Below are 18,949 nucleotides of genomic sequence, written 5' to 3' on the forward strand. Positions count from 1 at the left end.
ACGTTCACAGGGAAACGCTGGTTGCGAAGGCTGTACGCGAAGGCGAGCTTTCTGGTAGAAACGCGGCCTATGCGTGTGTCGATCTTCAGTTGTTGTTTCGCACTTTTAATATTTCAGACTGAGAAGGGCTAGCATAAGGGACATGCACTGTCGGCGTTTTTTTTTTCTCGTTACATTTGTTGTTGGGCTGCCGTTCTCAAAATTCCGTCGAACGAGGTTGTAAAGAAGGAAAGACAAGGTATGAGCACCATTGGTGGTAGAGAAGTGGTTGGGTATGCGTGGTTCGCAGCTTACTATACAAAGTATTTACTAAGGCAATCACAAAAAGAATGAGGAACACCTTAGACTTCTGTCAGCCAAATGACCAGGCAGGATTTCATAAAGGCTACTCAATAATAGACCATACTCACATTTTCAATCAGGCGATAGAGAAATGTGCAGGATATAACCAATTCTTATAGATCGCTTTCATTGGTTACGAGAAAGCGTTTGATTCAGTCGAAACCTCAGCAGTCATACAGGCATTACGGAATCAGGGTGCAGACGAGCCGTATGTAAAAATACTGAAACATGTATAGCGGCTCCACAGCCACCGTAGTCCTCCATTAAGAAAGCAACAAAATCCTAATGAAGAAGGGCGTCAGGAAAGGGCGATACGATCTCTTCAATGCTATTCACAGCGTGCTTACAGAAGGTATTCAGAGACCTGGATTGGGAAGAATTTGGGATAAGAGTTAATGGAGAATACCTTACTAACTTGCGATTCCCTGATGATATATTGCCTTGCTTAGTAACTCAAGGGACCAATTGCAATGCATGTTCACTGACCTGGAGAGGCAAAGCAGAAGGGTGGGTCTAAAGATGAATCTGCGGAAAACTAAAGTAATGTTTAACAGTCTCGGAAGAAAAGAACAGTTTACGATAGGTAGCGAGGCACTGGAAGTGGTAAGGCAATACATCTACTTAGGGCAGGTAGTGACCGCGGATCCGGATCATGAGATCGAAATAATCAGAAGAATAAGAATGGGCTGGGGCGCCTTTGGCAGGCATTCTCAGATCATGAACAGCAGGTTGCCATTATCCCTCAAAGGAAAAGTGTAGTACAGCTGTGTCTTACCAGTACTCACGTACGGCGCAGAAACCTGGAGGCTTACGAAAAGGGTTCTACTTAAATTGAGGACGATTCAACGAGCTATGGAAAGAAGAATGATGGGTGTAACGTTAAGGGATAAGAAAAGAGCATATTAAGTGAGGGAACAAACGCGAGTTAATGACATCTTAGTTGAAATGAAGAAAAAGAAATGGGGCATGGGCAGGACATGTAATGAGGAGGGAAGATAACCGATGGTCATTAATGGTTACGGACGGGATTCCAAGGGAAGGGAAGCGTAGCAGGGCGCGGCAGAAAGTTAGGTGGGCGGATGAGATTAAGAAGTTTGCAAGGACAACATGGCCACAATTAGCACGTAACCGGGGTAGTTGGAGAAATATGGGAGATGCATTTGCCCTGCAGGTGGCGTAACCAGGATTATTATTATTATTATTATTATTATTATTATTATTATTATTATTATTATTATTATTATTATTATTATTATTATTATTATTATTATGCGTGGTTCGGAATTTGGTTCAAAATTCTTCTTGCCGAAGCAACGTCCAACGCCGACGCCGGATTTTCCGTGACACTGGCTCCTCAATGCTGTCGCGTTAAAATGAACGCGTTGATGACGTTCCGAGGTCTACTAACGGTATAATGTTTCTGCATTCCTATACGTAAGCAGTCTGAAGTGTCTGCCGAATTTTAAGGTAATAATTGCTGTTGCACCAGGTGTTGCGCAGAAAAGTAGGCGCGCGCACTCTGCGCATGGACGTCACAGTCGGAGCAGTGGCGGCAAGCGATGAAGGAGCGTGCAAGCGTTTCGCGAGGACGGCCGCGCAAGTACGCCACTGCGGGAGAAACGCCTGCCGCTGCGACTTAGTGGGAGGTCACCGTAGTGCCACACGTGTACTTCCCACTGCGGCTTGTTATGTCTTACAAGTGTAGCCTCGACTGCACAGCTTAATGCATGACCAAAGTTTCCTACGAAGAACTCTAACCACGATTGTATAACTTCATCTATTACCAAATCTGCAGCACGCTTTCGCCTTCTTGCGTTACAAAAGTGCAACACCTGCGGCACGTGTTTGTCACTTCCCTTATTTAGCTGTCGACGTGATCGTGCTCCTGCACGGTGTCCTATACTTGTCCCGAACTCATCCGTTGTATCATGTTTCGTATTCCGCGCAAGATCAACATAGACTTTTCCATGTTCCTGCCAGTCTTCATGAACGCTGAACCGTCCACGGACTAGTCTGTAAAATGCTTATTTTCATGATCTCGATATTTTTCAGAACCAGCTGTCATCGTTCTTTTCCAAGCTTTGCGTTGCTGCGACATATGGTTTAACTACATTTCTTCTACTATTTCTTTTGTATTCCCCTTGCGTCTTGCAGTATGTCCTCTCTTTCCAAGATTATTTTTCCAAGATTAGTTATTCACTGTGCTTTTTACTTATATTCCCCTGGCCTTCTCTTTTTCTTTCTTTATTTTAATGCATGCGTCAGCACTCATACCTCATGGTTGTTCTTGCGCACAGTAAATAAATGGCTGATTATTATTATTATTATTATTATTATTGTTGTTGTTGTTGTTGTTGTTGTTGTTGTTGTTGTTGTTGTTGTTGTTGTTGTTGTTGTTGTTGTTGTTGTTGTTGTTGTTGTTGTTGTTGTTCTAAGGAACGAAGTGACTGCGTGTCCGTCGGCTACGGTTGCTGCTCGGTGCAACAACTTTATTGGAACCCTGTTTTCCGTGCCCGTGCGTGTTGTTATGGCGCGCTTGTTCTTGCAGTTCACAACACACTGCCGCCCGCGAGCTACGGACGAGGTCGTGGATGATGACAGCGGTACGACGCCGTCTTCTCAACTTCGATCATACTGCAGCGCCAGAGCTGTTCAAATCGGCTTCTAATAACTGAATCAACAGCTTCATCTTGCTGTTTCTCGCCTTTCTTCTCTCCGTAGAGTCCTTCACGAATTTGAAATCCTTCGGGCCCACCGAGTTTTCTAGCTGGCGGCGGTTGAATGGGCGGAACTCGTGGCAACGCTCGTCGACTGCCTGCGTCTGCAACCGCGTGACGCGCATATGGCGACGGCGGTTGCTGCTGGCGTCCCACCAAGCTGCAGCGAAAGTCCATGAGTCATCCGAGGGCACGTTAGTGACTGGAGAAGGCACCGGAGGAGGTTGCTTCATCTCTTCTTGGACCTGTGGATCATGAGCATGTCTTCCATGTCGTCGCTCTCATTTTCAATGTAGACGCCCCGAAGGCGTTGGTTGGTACCTCGGCGTGGCGCTCTGCAGGAGGTCACAGCAGTGCCGGGAAAGTTGGACGCCGTCACTCTACCTTGGCTGAAGTCATCGAACTTGGAGTAGTCGGGCATTTCTGGCGGAGCCGGACTTACTGGTATTGTCGGTAGCATGTGGCGCTACTGGTCGATGAAGGTGGGCTTCGTCTGAGATGTCGGTGCAGTCGCATCTGACCCGGTCGGGGTAGTGACGTCGCCAATGCAATAGCGCGTGTGCTGAATTGACTTGTTCCAGGGTGGCTGCACGTAAGGGTATTTCGCAATGGCAAAGTAGTCACTCTTGTGGTTGTTGTTGTCATTCGTGTTCTTTTTGTTGCTGAAGTTCATATGAGGCGTCGACTCAGTCGTCGATATGTTGTACTCAACCTCGTGGTTCCAGCCACTGCTTCGCCGCTGGTGCTCCTGGCTGCGGTGGTGGAAGGAGCAAGAGCGCTATTGGTCGTTCGCCTTTCCGACGGTCGCGGGATGGGCTCCGAATCTGCCGAACCCTGCGCACAATGCATCGCGAGTGGGCACGCGCGTACGGGTCATCGTGCAACGTGGGTTGTAGCATTCAGCTCGTCGTTGACGTCTGTTTTCTGCACGTTGCATGGCAACTAGTTTTTGTCTGGAGGCACGGTTGTTGTATCCGCAGTGTCGGTGGTCTGGCGTTTCCGCTGGCCTCGGTCTGGAGATACGGTTGTTGTATCTGCGGTGTCGCTGGCCTGGCGTTTGCGCTGATGTTCGCCTGCTTAGCGGGTGTACAGAGTGGACGTACTACCGGCTGTCCTCGCAAAGAGCTGGCGGCCGTGGGTAGTGACCCAATTTCGGCGCGGGAATGAAGACGAAAACGGACCCGGCTAATGGTGTGGTGGATCATCTCGTGGTATTCGAGCGCCTCGGTGAGTTCAGCTTCGTATTCGTGATCGTCGTTCACGAGCTCTTCGATTTTAGCGTTGATATCAGTGAGGCCATGGTCTTTGTCATTGTGTTCGTTCAGAAGCGCATTTAAGCAGGTATGCGTAGGTTTGGTTTCTTACAAGGCTCTGGTTGCGGCAGCGATGACACGAGTAGCGGCGCTTCGAATGGCGTCGCGCTTCCGGCGTAGAAGGTCTATGATCGGTTGCGCGGACGGCATTCGCCTTCCTAGGCTTCACGGCACCATCATGTAAGGTACAAAGTGACTGCGCATCCGTCGTCTATGGTTGCTCGGTGCAATAACTTTTATGGCACCCCGTTTTCCCTGCGCATGCGCGCGATGATGATGATAATGATGATCCCATGTTGTGGCTATCATCATCATAGTGCGCGTGCTTATCGCACGCTTCCTCTCCTTCTTCACCTTCATCATCATCAGCCTGGCTACACCCACTGCAGGGCAAAGGTCTCTCCCTTACTTCTCCAACTACCCCGGTCATGTGATAATTGTGGCCATGTTGTCCCTGCAAACTTCTTAACCTCATCCGCCCACCTAACTTTCTGCCGCGCCCTGCTACGCTTCCCTTCCCTTGGAATCCCGTCCGTAACCCTTAATGACCATCGGTTATCTTCCCTCCTCCTTACATGGCCTGCCCATGCCCATTTCTTTATCTTGATTTCAACTAAGATGTCCTTAAATCGCGTTTGTTCCTTCACCCAATCTGCTCTTTTCTTATCCCTTAACGTTACACCCATCATTCTTCTTTCCATAGTTGGTTGCGTCGCCCTCAATTTAAGTAGAACCCTTTTCGTAAGCCTCCAGGTTTCTGCCCCGTAAGTGAGTGCTGGTAAGACACAGCTGTTATACACTTTCCTTTTGAGGGATAGTGGCAACCAGCTGTTCATTATCTGAGAGTGCCTACCAAACGCACCCCAGCCCATTCTTATTCTCCTCATTATTTCAGTCTCATTATCCGGATCCGCGGTCACTACCTGCCCCAAGTAGATGTATTCCCTTACCACTTCCAGTGCCTCGCTAACTATCGTAGACTGCTCTTTTCTTCCGAGAGCGTTAAACATCACTTTAGTTTTCTGCAGATTAATTTTTAGAGCCACCCTTCTGCTTTGCCTCTCCCGGTCAGTGAGCATGCATTGCAATTGGTCCCCTGAGTTACTAAGGAAGGCAAAATCATCAGCGAATCGCAAGTTACTAGGTACTGAGTTACTAAGCAAGGCAATATCATCAGCGAATCGCAAGTTACTAAGGTATTATCCATTAACTTGTATCCACAATTCTTCCCAATCCAGGTCTCTGAATACCTCCTGTAAGCACGCTGTGAATAGCATTGAAGAGATCGCATCTCCCTTTCCTGACGCCCTTCTTCATTGGGATTTTGTTGCTTTCTTTATGGAGGACTACGGTGGCTGTGGAGCCGCTATCGATATGTTTCAGTATTTTTTACGTACGGCTCATCTACACCCTCATTCCGTAATGCCTCCATGACTGCTGACCTTTCGACTGAATCAAACGCTTTCTCGCAATCAATGAAAGCTATATATAAGGGTTGGTTATATTCCGCACATTTCTCTATCACCTGATTGATAGTGTGAATATGGTCTATTGTTGAGTAGCTTTTACGGAATCCTGCCTGGTCCTTTGGTTGACAGAAGTCTTAGGTGTTCCTGATTCTATTTGCGATTGCCTTAGTAAATACTTTGTAGGCACCGAACCGCTGATCGGTCTATAATTTTTCAAGTCTTTGGCGCCCCCTTTCTTATAGATTAAGATTATGTTGACGCTCTTCCAAGATTCCGGTATGCTCGAAGTCATCAGGCATTGCGTATACAGGGTGGATAGTTTTTCTAGAACAATCTGCCCATCATCCTTCAACAAATCTGCTGTTACCTGATCCTCCCCAGCTGCCTTCCCCGTTTGCATATCTCCCAAGGCTTTCTTTACTTCTTCCGGCCCTACTTGTGGGATGTCAAACTCCTCTAGATTATTCTCTCTTCCAATATCGTCGAGGGTTGCACTGGTACTGTAAAAATCTCTCTAGAACTCCTCAGCCACTTGATCTCTCTCATCCATATTAGCAATAATATTGCCGGCTTTGTCTCTTAATGCATACATCTGATTCTTGCCTATTCCTAGTTTCTTCTTCACTGCTTTTAGGCTTCCTCCTTTCCTGAGAGCATGTTCAATTCTATCCATATTATACGTCCTTATGTCAGCTGTAGTACTCTTGTTGATTGACTTCGAAAGTTCGGCCAGTTCTATTTTATCTGTATGGTTAAAGGCTCTCACACATTCGTGTTTCTTAATCAGATCTCTCGTCTCTTGCGATAGCTTACTGGCATCCTGTCTAACGAAGTTACCACCGACTTCCATTGCACACTCCTTAATGATGCCCATAAGATTGTCGTTCATTGCTTCAACACTAATGTCCTCTTCCTGAGTTAAAGCCGAATATCTGTTCTGTAGCTTGATCCAGAATTCTTCTGTTTTCCCTCTTACCGCTAACTCATTTATCGGCTTCTTATGTACCAGTTTCTTCCGTTCCCTCCTCAAGTCTAGGCTAATTCGAGTTCTTACCATCCTATGGTCACTGCAGTGCACCTTGCCGAGCACGTCCACATCTTGTGTTGGCAGGGTAAGCGCAGAGTATGATGTCTATTTCATTTCTAGTCTCGCCATTCGGGCTCCTCCAGGTCCAGTTTCGGCTATCCAGCTTGCGGAAGAAGGCATTCATTATCCGGATATTATTCCGTTCTGCAAACCCTACTAATAACTCTCCCCTGCTATTCCTAGAGCCTATGCCATATTCCCCTACTGACTTGTCTCCAGCCTGCTTCTTGCCTACCCTGGCATTGAAGTCGCCCATCAGTATAGTGTATTTTGTTTTGACTTTACTCAACCCCAATTCCACGTCTTCATAGAACCTTTCGACTTCCTGATCATCCTGACTGGATGTAGGGGCGTAGACTTGTACGACCTTCACTTTGTACTCCTTAATAAGTTTCACAACAAGACCTGCCACCATCTTGCTAATGCTATAGAATTCCTGTATGTTACCAGCTATATCCTTGTTAATCAGGAATCCGATTCCTAGTTCTCGTCTCTCCCCTAAGCCCCTCTAGCACAGGACGTACCCGCTTTTTAGCACTGTATATGCTTCTTTTGTCCACCTGACCTCATTGAGCCCGATTATATCCCATTTACTGCCCGCTGATTCCTCCAATAGCACTGCTAGACTCGCCTCACTAGATAACGTTCTAGCGTTAAACGTTGCCAGGTTCAGATTCCAATGGCGGCCTGTCCTGACCCAGAGATTCTTAGCACCCTCTCCTGCTTCACAGGTCTGACCGCCGCCGTGGTCAGTTGCTTCGCAGTTCTTCTTCAGGTCACAATTATTATTATTATTATTATTATTATTATTATTATTATTATTATTATTATTATTATTATTATTATTATTATTATTATTATTATTATTATTATTATTATTATTATTATTATTATTATCTGATCAAAAACGCATCAAAAACGAATATCGTACGCTTCACGCGGAAGGCTGGCAGGTTCGTATTTCCTTAAAGCGTGGATATCACCGACACTGTGGCTTGCTCACTTGGCTGCTTCGTCGTCGTCTTGCGTTGTTAATTACATTGGCTCCAGGGAATAGCGCAGCCATCCTCGCGACTTAAGGCGTTGACAGTATAGCAGGGTCATAATAGAGCTTGAGGCGACTCACGTAGACGATTTCTCGACCACGACGACATATGTCTTGGGACGGCGTTAAAGGCTCAACCTCGTGGTTGACTGCAGATGTCCGATCGAGGAAGCGTCAGGGCCCATGATGTCGAGCCGGTGATTTAGACAAAAGCCCAGGTGCACTCGAAGGAATCCAACTCCAGACGAGGGCGCCTGTCGCGAAAGTGGAGAGAGGTCGGTCGGGGTCGTGCCTCAGCTGTTGTTCACCCTAGTTCTCTATTGTCAATGAACGGGCCAATTTTCGACAATCCTCGGGGCACCTGGCAACAACCGAAATGGGAGTGTATTCAGAAGAGCCAGGTGTGTAGGGAAGCATGGTGTCCAGCGTGCATGATAGCTCGCGTCCGTACAAGAGAAAGAACTGCAAGAATCATGTAATCGCGTGCGTAGCAACGTTGTACGCATATGTGACGAATGGAAGGAAGGTTTGGTCCGATGCGGGGTTCATTGTCAACATATCACCGAGGTTGCGATTAAATAATTCAATTCGCCCATTCGTTTGAGTATGATATGCAGATGTCATGCGATGAACAATGCTGCACTGAACGAGCGAGGCTTACTGAATCGCGTCACTTACAAGTGTGGCTCTTGATGTGAAGAAGGAAAACGACAGCCTTCGCCTGCACCTGGCCACAGAGATATTGTGCAAATGCGCGCAGCAGCTAGGTGACCGAAACGAGTGGCCTCCTTTGGAGTCCCTTTGGCCACACGTCGCAAGTCAAGTTATCCTTTCCGCCAGCTTCTCGTCGCACGTGAAGAACAGCCCAGCGTCAAATCGGCACCGGCCCCCGTGGCGGGGTGACCACGAGAGGCAAGTGCGCGTCTAGGCCTTCAGTTCGGGCCAACACGACGGCGAAGCTGTCGCTGGGAACAAGTACTTCCAGCGCACTGGTTTCTGTGCAGGCAAGGCGTTCAGCTTTCGCATCGCGCTTGGCCCTTTGTACAACTTGCGAGGAAGTTTTTGCTACGCTGGAAAAAGTTGTCGATAGCAGCGACTGTCAATAGCTCAAAGCAAAGCGCGGAAGTTACGCTTCCTTCCGAGACACAATGAACGCGAACGTCTTCCGAAAAATCAACTTGGAAAACATTCGGCGAATGGGTTGGCTGTTCAGGCCTTTCAACGGCAAACATGATGCATCCAGGGACGCCAGCGACAAAATAACGTAATTTCTTTTCTAACCTCAGTAATATAATGTGCTCCGTTTTTCACGAAAATGTTCGTGGTCTACGCACGGAATCCTCCTATTTGTACGAGAACATGCTAGCATGCTCGTGCCGTCTTATTTGCTTAACTGGAACTTGGCCTTTGAATGATTTACTGTCTAAGAATTACTTTCCACTGGAATCCACAGTTCACAGATGTGATCGCGTGTATGATGCGCGTATTAAATACTGCGGTGGTGTGCTAATTGCCATGCGAAACAATCTTGCTCCTACACACGAAAAAAGGAACCTACAGCGGCACGTCAACCAGCTGACGCACGGCGCCACCTCATATTCCACCACCGACGTTGAGTAGCACACTTTTCTTTTCAATTCTACACCCTCTGACGTTGCCTCGCCCAGTCGGCTTACCCCCTCTCCTCTTTAGAAGCGACCTACCTACATAAACTGCGCCTAGAAAAGCACCTGCGACCTTGGAAAAGACAAGTCCATTTGTCGAAACGTTGGCTCTCGCTTTTACGTTGTTCTCCTTATGCTCATCTTATTGAATATTTACGGACATTCCTAATTTACGAAAGATTACTCATGTTCGTAATTATCTCTCGTGAGCGAGCGTGCTCTGTATGGTGCGGAAGGAGGCCGAAAGCGTGACAAAAGTATGACGTCACATGCCGCCCAGGCAATAGCCAATATGGAAGATGGCCTTCAGACATCACTGCATATACTCCACGCTCCTCTGCTTACTTCGAAATTACTGGTGCGAACAACTGAGCCATTCCCTCGTACTTTCGCTAGCCTTGAGGACATTCTTTCAATGAGAGGCGCTTTTATGCTACTACTACAAGCCGCGCTTAAGGTCAAGGGGAGCTCAAGGGGGCCATTCTCCTCCCCTCACCAACACACACACACAGATCGGAAAAACATACATACATACATACATACATACATACATACATACATACATACATACATACATACATACATACATACATACATACATACATACATACATACATACATACATACATACATACATACATACATACGCACACACTGATAACCCGTGTGAATGAACCCCCGAGCAAACACTGACGGTACTCACTCGGAACGAAGCTGTCCCTCCTTGACGGCCTGCGCAAGGCGGCGCGCCATGCGCGTCACCTGTCGGCGCGAGGAGTAGGCGACGCAGGCGACCGTCAGCGTCCTGCACCGGAAAACCAACGAAGGCGGCGCTGTGACGCGCTCCCTCCTAAAGCCCCTAAAGTTCCTTGATAATTTGAAAGTAGTGACACTATTTGAACTCTGCCGCCACCGCGCGACCTCCTCGCCGCCTCCTCGCCCCTTGCGCTTTCCCCCGCGGCAACCAGTTTTGCCCCCGTTTTTCTTCACGACGATTGGTCTCCCTGCCGTTGCCCTTGGAAACGCGCAGATCTTGAGTTTTGCTTGTGTTTTTCTTTTTCGTTCGCGCCATTTTCCTCCTGAGCACGGCTGGCTCGGCGCTTTAGCTCGGCGTAGCGAACATTGTGCGCAGTGTTTCTGATCTATGTGCTAGCGCTATGCCGGGCTGTTGCGCATATAACTGCAGCAAGAAGCCTGAAGATGGTTATGCCGTTTTTATGATACCACAACGAAAGCGTAAAGGCTTGCGTAGGAAGCAGTGGCTGCATGACATTGGCCGAAGCAACTTTGTTCTGACAAAGAACAGCGTTGTTTGCGAGCTGAGGAGTCTTTCTTATAGCTCGTAGCAAAGCATCCCGTAATGCTGCATTTTTTTTTTCGTTCTTCCAGCCTGCTCACCAGCGTTCTTGTTGCGGTTGTCCTCAGTATGCTTAATATTCTGGGGCGGCTCTATCACTTCGCACGTCGCTAACTGTTGTTATTCAGTCGGAAGCGCAGTATTATTGATTCTGCTTTGCGCCCTGAAAAAATTAGTGGCAAGTATCCCCGTAGTATTGTAGGTCATGAGCGTTAACTAGTCAAAATTGAGCTTTTTTTTAAGTTTTAAGGCGAAAGACTTCAGATCTTTATGTTTCAAGGTCGCGCTGTAAACTGGAAGTATCACGTGACCCAAGGAAGGCCAGAGGGGACCCAAAGCATGTCCACCCCTGTATAAGAGAATGATTACCCAAGTTAATTAATGAATCATTAGTGGTTGACATAAGGTGGATTAGGGAGGATTAAGGTTGATTAGAGTATATTAAAGAAGATTAAGGTGGATTAGAGTGCATTACGAAGGATTAAGATGCATGAATAAAGGTTAAGGTGCGTGGAGGAGGATTAAGGTGAAGTGTTGATGAAAGGGTATTAAGACCGATTGGAGTGGATTAGGGTGCATGAACAACAATCCAATCACTAATCAATCATTACTTTGGTAATCATTAATCATCTCTTATACGCGGCTGCACATGCTTTGGTTCGCTTCCCGCCTTCCTTCGGTCACGTGATATTTTCTGTAGCTCACAACGGGACCTTGAAACAGAGGTCTAAGGTTTTCGCTTAATAAGCCACACACAAAGGGATTTGTCACAAGCAATACTAGACCAGACGCACGAAGTAAAGCATCTGATCATGTGGCAGAAAAATTGTCTGGAGTATAGAACTCGCCTCAAAGCTCCCTTTAAATCAGTATACCCCGTTCATACGGCTTTAAGAAAAAAGCCAACCTCCTCATAAACGTTGCCTCCAGCATTATCGATGCTGTTATTAGCATTTCTCAAAATTTTCAACCGCACTGGGGCGCGCAACTGGCCCAAAATAACACGCCTCCATAGAATCCTGCGACCCGTCCGCGGGAGCCCAGGAGGAATAGCGCGCCGTGCGCAGCCGGCGGGCGAGGAGAATCGAGGAGGAAAGCGCCGTGAGGAGGAGAGTGTCGCTACTTTCAAATTATCAAGGGGCTTTACTCCCTCCTAAACTCCCTCCTCCCGGAGAGACCAAGAGCGCCACAGCGCTCCAAGCATATACACCTTCCCAAAATTACACCGAATGATGGAAGTATATCAATTTTCACACGGCAACTGTCCCTCTGAATCATTTCATGCGGCCTAGGTCGATATGGCCGATCGCTCCTGGCTCCCCATACCACGGCGCGATCAGAAAGTACGCATCATATTCGAGTGGCGTAAGCCAAAGGCACGCACCTGGCGTTATCCGCGGTGGCAAGATCGACTTTCGCCAGGGAGCGCTGAAGGTCCTTTGGAAGCATCTCCAGGTCGCCAACGCACCGTACTCGACGACCCATTTTCCTGAAGTTGTCCCTACGTAAAGTTCATCTATTTATACGGATGAATACAGTTTCAAGCAAAACTGCCAGGGGTTGTTTCGTTTAAATAATATCGATTCACTTGAACTATTTAATGGCGAGACGTGAAAATACCAGAACAAAATGTTTACTTTTCATCGAAATGAGCGAAATAGCCGAGAATAAGAACATTAAAATCAGAGAAGGATAATGGGGTTCAAAATAAACTGAGCCGTGCTGGACTCCCTTCCACCTCCGTTCAACACTCTCTCTTTATAAGTACATCCTGTAAATAGTTTCACACGTGTAACAATATGTTGTGGAAACTTTTTCAGCAGCAGGCGGGCAACACCCGGTAGAACAGTGGAGGCGAGCTCCAGCGCGTTTGAAATTTCTAAAGCTCATCGGACTTAGGTGTGCTACGGCCGCGGGGCTTGTCTTCTGCCTCTCACTGTGAAGAGCCTTGCAGTCAGTAGCACATGCTAGCCCAGAAACAGGTAGTTTCATTTATATAGAATAGTAAATAACGGTGCTTTCAAGAGAGAGCGACTCGTGCGCTAAACGACTTCGCCGTTCTCTATTCTTGTTCTAATAGAACAAATGATGCTTGCAACCTGCCCTTCAGCGTTGGCCGGAGGCATTTAGCCAGAAACTCCGTATTCTACGCAGAATCGTTGCGAAAAAACGATATATGCCTGCTGTATTGCCTGTATCCCTTACAAAAATACCTATTAACATTATTTAGAACTTCTACCAATTTCCTATTTACTCTACTGACAGTCTAATTACAGTCTAGTGAGATTTTTATACGCTGTCAAAATACTTCCTTCTTACTTATGTATAAAGAATATTTTAAATACACCGTTAAAAGATTTCCTTCTTACTTTTGCATAAAGAATGTTTAAATACATCGTTAAAAGTCTTCCTTCTTACTTCTGTGTAAAGAATATTGTAAATACACCGTTAAAAGACTTCCTTCTTACTTTTGTATAAATGATATCTTTAGTACACCTTAAAAGACATCCTCATCATTTTTGTGTAAAAAATATTTTAAATACACCGTTAAAAGGCCTCTTATTTGCATTGCGGATGAATATAAGTATATTTGTTTATAAATATTGCGTTGTCGTCTATCCAGTCAAGAAGACACTGAATGTCAAGCTGGATTTTGATGGAGACATTACCACAAGTTGAAGAAGATAAGGTGACTCTTATCATCAGCGTATAAAAGAATTCTTTTTTCGATTTGAATGTCACACTTGCATTATCACCAAGGTATAATTTAAATAAGGGCGGTTCCAAAATAAAAAAAAATTATCGAGTTTTACGTGCCAAAACCACTTTCTGATTATGAGGCACGCCGTAGTGGAGGACTCCGGAAATTTCGACCACCTGGGGTTCTTTAACGTGCACCTAAATCTAAGTACACGGGTGTTTTCGCATTTCGCCCCCATCGAAATGCGGCCGCCGTGGCCGGGATTCGATCCCGCGACCTCGTGCTCAGCAGCCCAACACCATAGCCACTGAGCAACCACGGCGGGTGGTTCCAAAATAAGCATTGAGGCAAACTTGAATTAATGCTTAACGGAATGGGTCACCTATACACAGACCGTGTAAGAGCTCATTGGAGTATTTATAAGGAGAAAAAGCTACATTGCATAATTTCGAAAACAACTGGTGGTCAATAGTATCGAATGTCTTTGTTTACACCGACGAAGAGCACGAGCATCAGCGCGATATTATGTCAAATAATATCACTGAAGTTTTCTAGAAGTTGAAGTGTGCTAACTCATTGAGAAAACCAAATTAAGTAGGAGATGGGAGCTTGAAGTTAACAAAAATGGACGTCATGCTTGCGTGAAGAACTTTTTCTCATGTGCATATGTGCTATAAAACTGAGAATCACTGTGAGTCTCAAGTTATCGGAACGCTTATTCGATCACCTGGCAACGGTCTCAGAACGCACACGTTCAGGTAAATGTGGCAAATATGCTTAGCTATTAAGTAAATCAAAACGTTCTTGAGTTCCATAAAATTTCACTCAATATCTCTGAACTGAATTTCGTGAAAGCATGACCTTTTAGTTCAGAGACAAAAGTGGTTTTATTTAGGCAATAAATTAATTACAGAATTTGTGTATACAGAAGGAGGTCCCATAGTCAGAGACTGAATCGGGACCTCCTAGGGTAGTGAATGTAGAAAAATTAATTAAAGCAGTAAACATCAGTAGCGAAATCAAGCAATAAGATACATCGCCGGCAAAAAAAAGGAAACAGAGAGGAGCAAACAAACGATCCAAAAGCCACAATTAGACAGGGTAAAAAGCGAAGGTAATTCAACACGTCTAAGCAGTTGTAGGATGGTTACAGGGTGAAAATACTAAAAGTAAACGAGAAAAAAAAGAAAACGTAAAAAGTCTCATCTATTTACATCAATGTAAAAGAACCGCTGATGAGATACTTTATCAGGAAAAGGTTGTGAACAAGTAGGCATGATAGGGAGCGGGACAACAAAACGAAGTAACCAGAATTATGCATCATATGGCATGGGTGTGAGGAAAGCTTTCAGTTCTTTTTTTGAATTTTCAAATTGATTGAGAACTTTTGATTGCCGGTGGTGTGGTATTCCAGAGACGGATTCCGGTATGGCCGCTGTATTGAGCATTCTCTTCCCGGCCAGGCACTTGCGGGAAGAACGCGCTATTCCATTACGAAATGAGGAGGCATTCAAACACCCCACTGGTGAATTTGAGCTTGCATCTTCCGAAGGAATTGAAGAAGATGTCTGTTAAAATTATAGGCAAGTTCCGAATCAGATTCGGTAGTGATATCTCTGTGTAGTATAATCCCAATGTTATTTCATTGCCAGTCTTCCGACAATTTAGGTCACATTTCTCCAGGTCGTCTTCGTACCACCACGGCAATCTGAAAACTCGTTGAAGTGGTAATGCTTTCTTGCGAATCTAACTTCTGCTTGAGTTTATTCCTAATTTACCTGAATTAATATTTTAACAACATGTCACTCGGGTTAGATTGACATTACTTTCTGGAATTTGCGTTTAATATACGACAACTCTATAATATATTTGCCAATCCATAGACTGAAGCGCTATGACGATGCAGCGTGACATTTGACGTGCTGTGTGCATCGTTAGGTACCGGTAGCTCGCAAGTACGCAAGCGATCGTGACGAACTAACGATTTCTGCTCGACCATTCAACTGTACTTATCGAGTTGAGTGTCATACATTATTAACCTATATTCTTTTGATTCTTGATTAAATGTATTTCTCCCAAATTAGCCAATGAGACACAGTAATAGTTTGCGGCTTCCTCTCAACTGACAACGCCCAGAATTTCTTAATTAGAACGTCTATTGCTTACATCAGCGTGACAGCACTCATTGCCAAGTCTCCAGTAGGTGGTACGTACAGCTACATACATAATGTGATCTCGCCATGTTTATTTTGTCGCAATGTTAAGGCTTTATTTTATGAAATTAAATGGGATGTGTCACGAGGGGCCGCTGAATCCGTGCCTCTATCCGAGCCCATGCAGCAGCCACCGCTGTAAGATTATGACGGACGGAAGCGCGTAAGAGCGGGCAGCGTTCGTTTTTCGCTGAGCTGTCGACAAGCGTGTGTGCTTACGAGTTGTCCAGAACGTATTGGCAGCGCCGAGAGACTTCTCGAAAGAGGCCGTCTTGCTCGCTTCTGGGACGCTTGAAGTTGTCGACGCTGAAGACGTAGACGATCGACTCCTTCACGCCCGCCAGGGAGCACCAGGTCCCGACCTGCTCCGCGCAGCACGACACCCTACATTATACGAGATCAACAGATGACGCCGCAAACGCTGTACATGCCTCATTTTCCGTTCTCGCGCGATGCGCGAATAATTTGGAGCATATACTTTGATTCCGCTGAAAACCCACGTAATCGTATACCGCGCTATTATATATATATATATATATATATATATTAGTGGACCACCGCGCTGCAGGACGCAGTGCCAGATGCCGGTTCACTGAGCACCACGACTTTTGCGAGAAACAATTGGGCTATTCTTACATTAAGGAGTTCAATATAAGGTTTAATTTGAACATTATGCTTATGCACATTTGAGGAGAAGGCTGGTTTGTTGAAAAAGACTTATGCAAAACGGACTCTCGTTGACGCACTGCGCTCATCCATCCAGTTCTTGGCGACAAACCGTTGCTCATCTGAATGAATGTTCCAGTCGATGTCACGTGGATCGGACTGAGCGAAAAGCGTTGGCAGCGAGCCGCCAATTTATTTTATTTTTTTCTTCTTCCGCAAGAACGGGCGAGAAGCCTGAGAGAGCGCTACAATTAGGCGGCTTTGAGCTCCTGCAGCCGCCGTCCGTGCGCTTCGCTGCGTGAAATAAGACGGGGAACGAGCACTCGAACCACACGAGGATGTGTCCCGCGGCGCAAAGGTGCATGGGCGACAATGAGGAGCGCGGCGCCAATCTTTGTTTACCCGGCCAAGCGCGTGCGAGCCAGCGACGTGGCCTTGGTCCACGGTGACGCCACGCTTCCTGGCGAAGCGCCGGTTCCCGTCGGGGATGACGCCCACGGATCGTGGCACAGGCCCCAGGCTGAGGAGCCACACGAGCAGCCTCTCGTGCCAGGACACCGGCGCCACGCCGAAGGCGCCGAGCTCGGCCCCGTCGCCAGCAGGGCCTGCGGATACGTATACACAGAGTGTCCAACGGATGCTCCTAAGTATACCCCACTTTGTTACACCCGGCAAGCACCGAACTGCAAGAAATACGCTATTCCCGGCAGTGTCAGGCTGCCAACTATCTGGCGTAGAAAATACAGACGTCAGTTACTTCATACCACTGTAACTGTAAGAGGTTCTATTTCTAGCTTCGCGATACAGTAGGGTGAATCACCGTTTTCAGAATGCCGCCTTCCAAATGGCTGTAGTATACAAGCACGCCTGGTTCACCAACCCAACATACTTTCTTTCCAACAACGCCGTCCTTTCGGAAGTGTCGAGATCAAGGTTACTCCACACAGTGTGAATGAGAGCCATATTACCTTGATAAAGAAAATGGGAGAATGTATTCAAGAAGCTGTAGTTCAACAAGATAATAAAATTTGTCACCACGTGCCAGTACGAAATGCTGCCCGAGTTCCTGCCATAATTGTATAGTTTAAACACCGCGAGAAACATTACATTACCAAAGCACGGCAGGCTCGCATAACTACAGCAAATCTCGCCTTAAATGTCCGCCCTCCAGTCCACATTAAGAAACATCAATGCCCTCAGCTCAAATTCTTGGCAATGAATGGCGGCGAAGATAAGGAAAGCCGGCTGTATTTTGTCGTAATGTCCAACAAAAGTAAGGCGCTTCACAACGCCGTTAGTAATGTACGAAAGCGTCTTTTCAGACGCTGCTTAGCATTTAGGCTACAGGACAATACTCGGTTAAACAGAAACCACGTGGCAACGGGTATGTTAACGAATATGCGCTGTGGTTATCTTGGTTTGCTATTAAAGATACTAAACGACTCCATAGTATATCTTTCACGCGAATACATAGTTAGCGAAAAACAAATTTAAGTTACCGATCCACGCCTTAGCTTCCCGCTGGCTTCTTTATTTATTTATTTAAAATACCTTACAGGGCCCCGAGGGCATTGAAGGGAGACGGAAGTGGGAAATATGCAGAGCAGAAAACGAAAGGTAAATTATTGCACACTAAAGAAAGAAAAAAAACTGGGATTAAAAAAACACGATAACCAAGAAACACAATATGACATACAAGACATTGATTACTATCAGGTTATCGAGAAATCCGCAGAGTACAATAAGCCTCTCTATATGGCTTTCATAGATTGCGAAAACGCATTTGACTGTGTAGAGATACCAGCAGTCATAGAGGCATTACGTAATCAAGGAGTACAGGACGCGTACGTAAATACCTTGGAAAACATCTACAGAGGTTCTACAGCTACCTTAATTCTACACAAGAAAAGCAAGAAGATACCTATAAAGAAAGGGGTCAGACAGGGAGACACAATCTCTCCTGTGCTATTCCCTGCGTGCTTGGAAGAAGTATTCAAGCTTTCAAACTGTGAAGGCTTAGGAGTAAGGATTGACGGCGAATATCTGAGAAACCTTCGGCTGCCGATGACATTGTTCTATTCAGCAACACTGCGGACGAGTTACAACAAATGAGTGAGGACCTTAACGGAGAGAGTGTAAGAGTAAGGTTGAAAATTAATATGCAGAAGACAAAGATAATGATAAATAGCCGGGCAAAGAAACAAGGGTTCAGGATCGCCAGTCGGCTTCTACAGTCTGTGAAGGAGTACGCTTACCTTGGTCAATTTATCACAGGAAAACCTGATCATGAGAAGGAAATTCATAGAAGAATAAAAATGGGTTGGATCGCATACGGCAGACATCGCCAGCTCCTGACTGGAGGCTTACCATTATCA

General features: G+C 46.1%; 1 protein-coding gene across 2 annotated transcripts in view; it reads right to left on the bottom strand.

Annotated features, from left to right (window-relative positions):
- The window catches only part of LOC142578615 (dehydrodolichyl diphosphate synthase complex subunit DHDDS-like), a 73,267-nt gene that overhangs the window by 11,148 nt on the left and 43,170 nt on the right, over positions 1–18,949 (bottom strand). For both annotated transcript variants that reach the window (XM_075688031.1, XM_075688032.1), the window contains exons 2-5: positions 16,977–17,179; positions 16,128–16,270; positions 12,379–12,495; positions 10,341–10,442 (exon numbers count right to left, since the gene is read on the bottom strand). In XM_075688031.1, coding sequence (XP_075544146.1) covers positions 10,341–10,442; positions 12,379–12,495; positions 16,128–16,270; positions 16,977–17,179 — 565 coding nt within the window. The remainder of the gene's footprint in view (positions 1–10,340; positions 10,443–12,378; positions 12,496–16,127; positions 16,271–16,976; positions 17,180–18,949) is intronic.

Source organism: Dermacentor variabilis, chromosome 4 (assembly GCF_050947875.1).
Source record: "Dermacentor variabilis isolate Ectoservices chromosome 4, ASM5094787v1, whole genome shotgun sequence".
In the NCBI taxonomy this organism is placed as follows: domain Eukaryota; kingdom Metazoa; phylum Arthropoda; class Arachnida; order Ixodida; family Ixodidae; genus Dermacentor; species Dermacentor variabilis.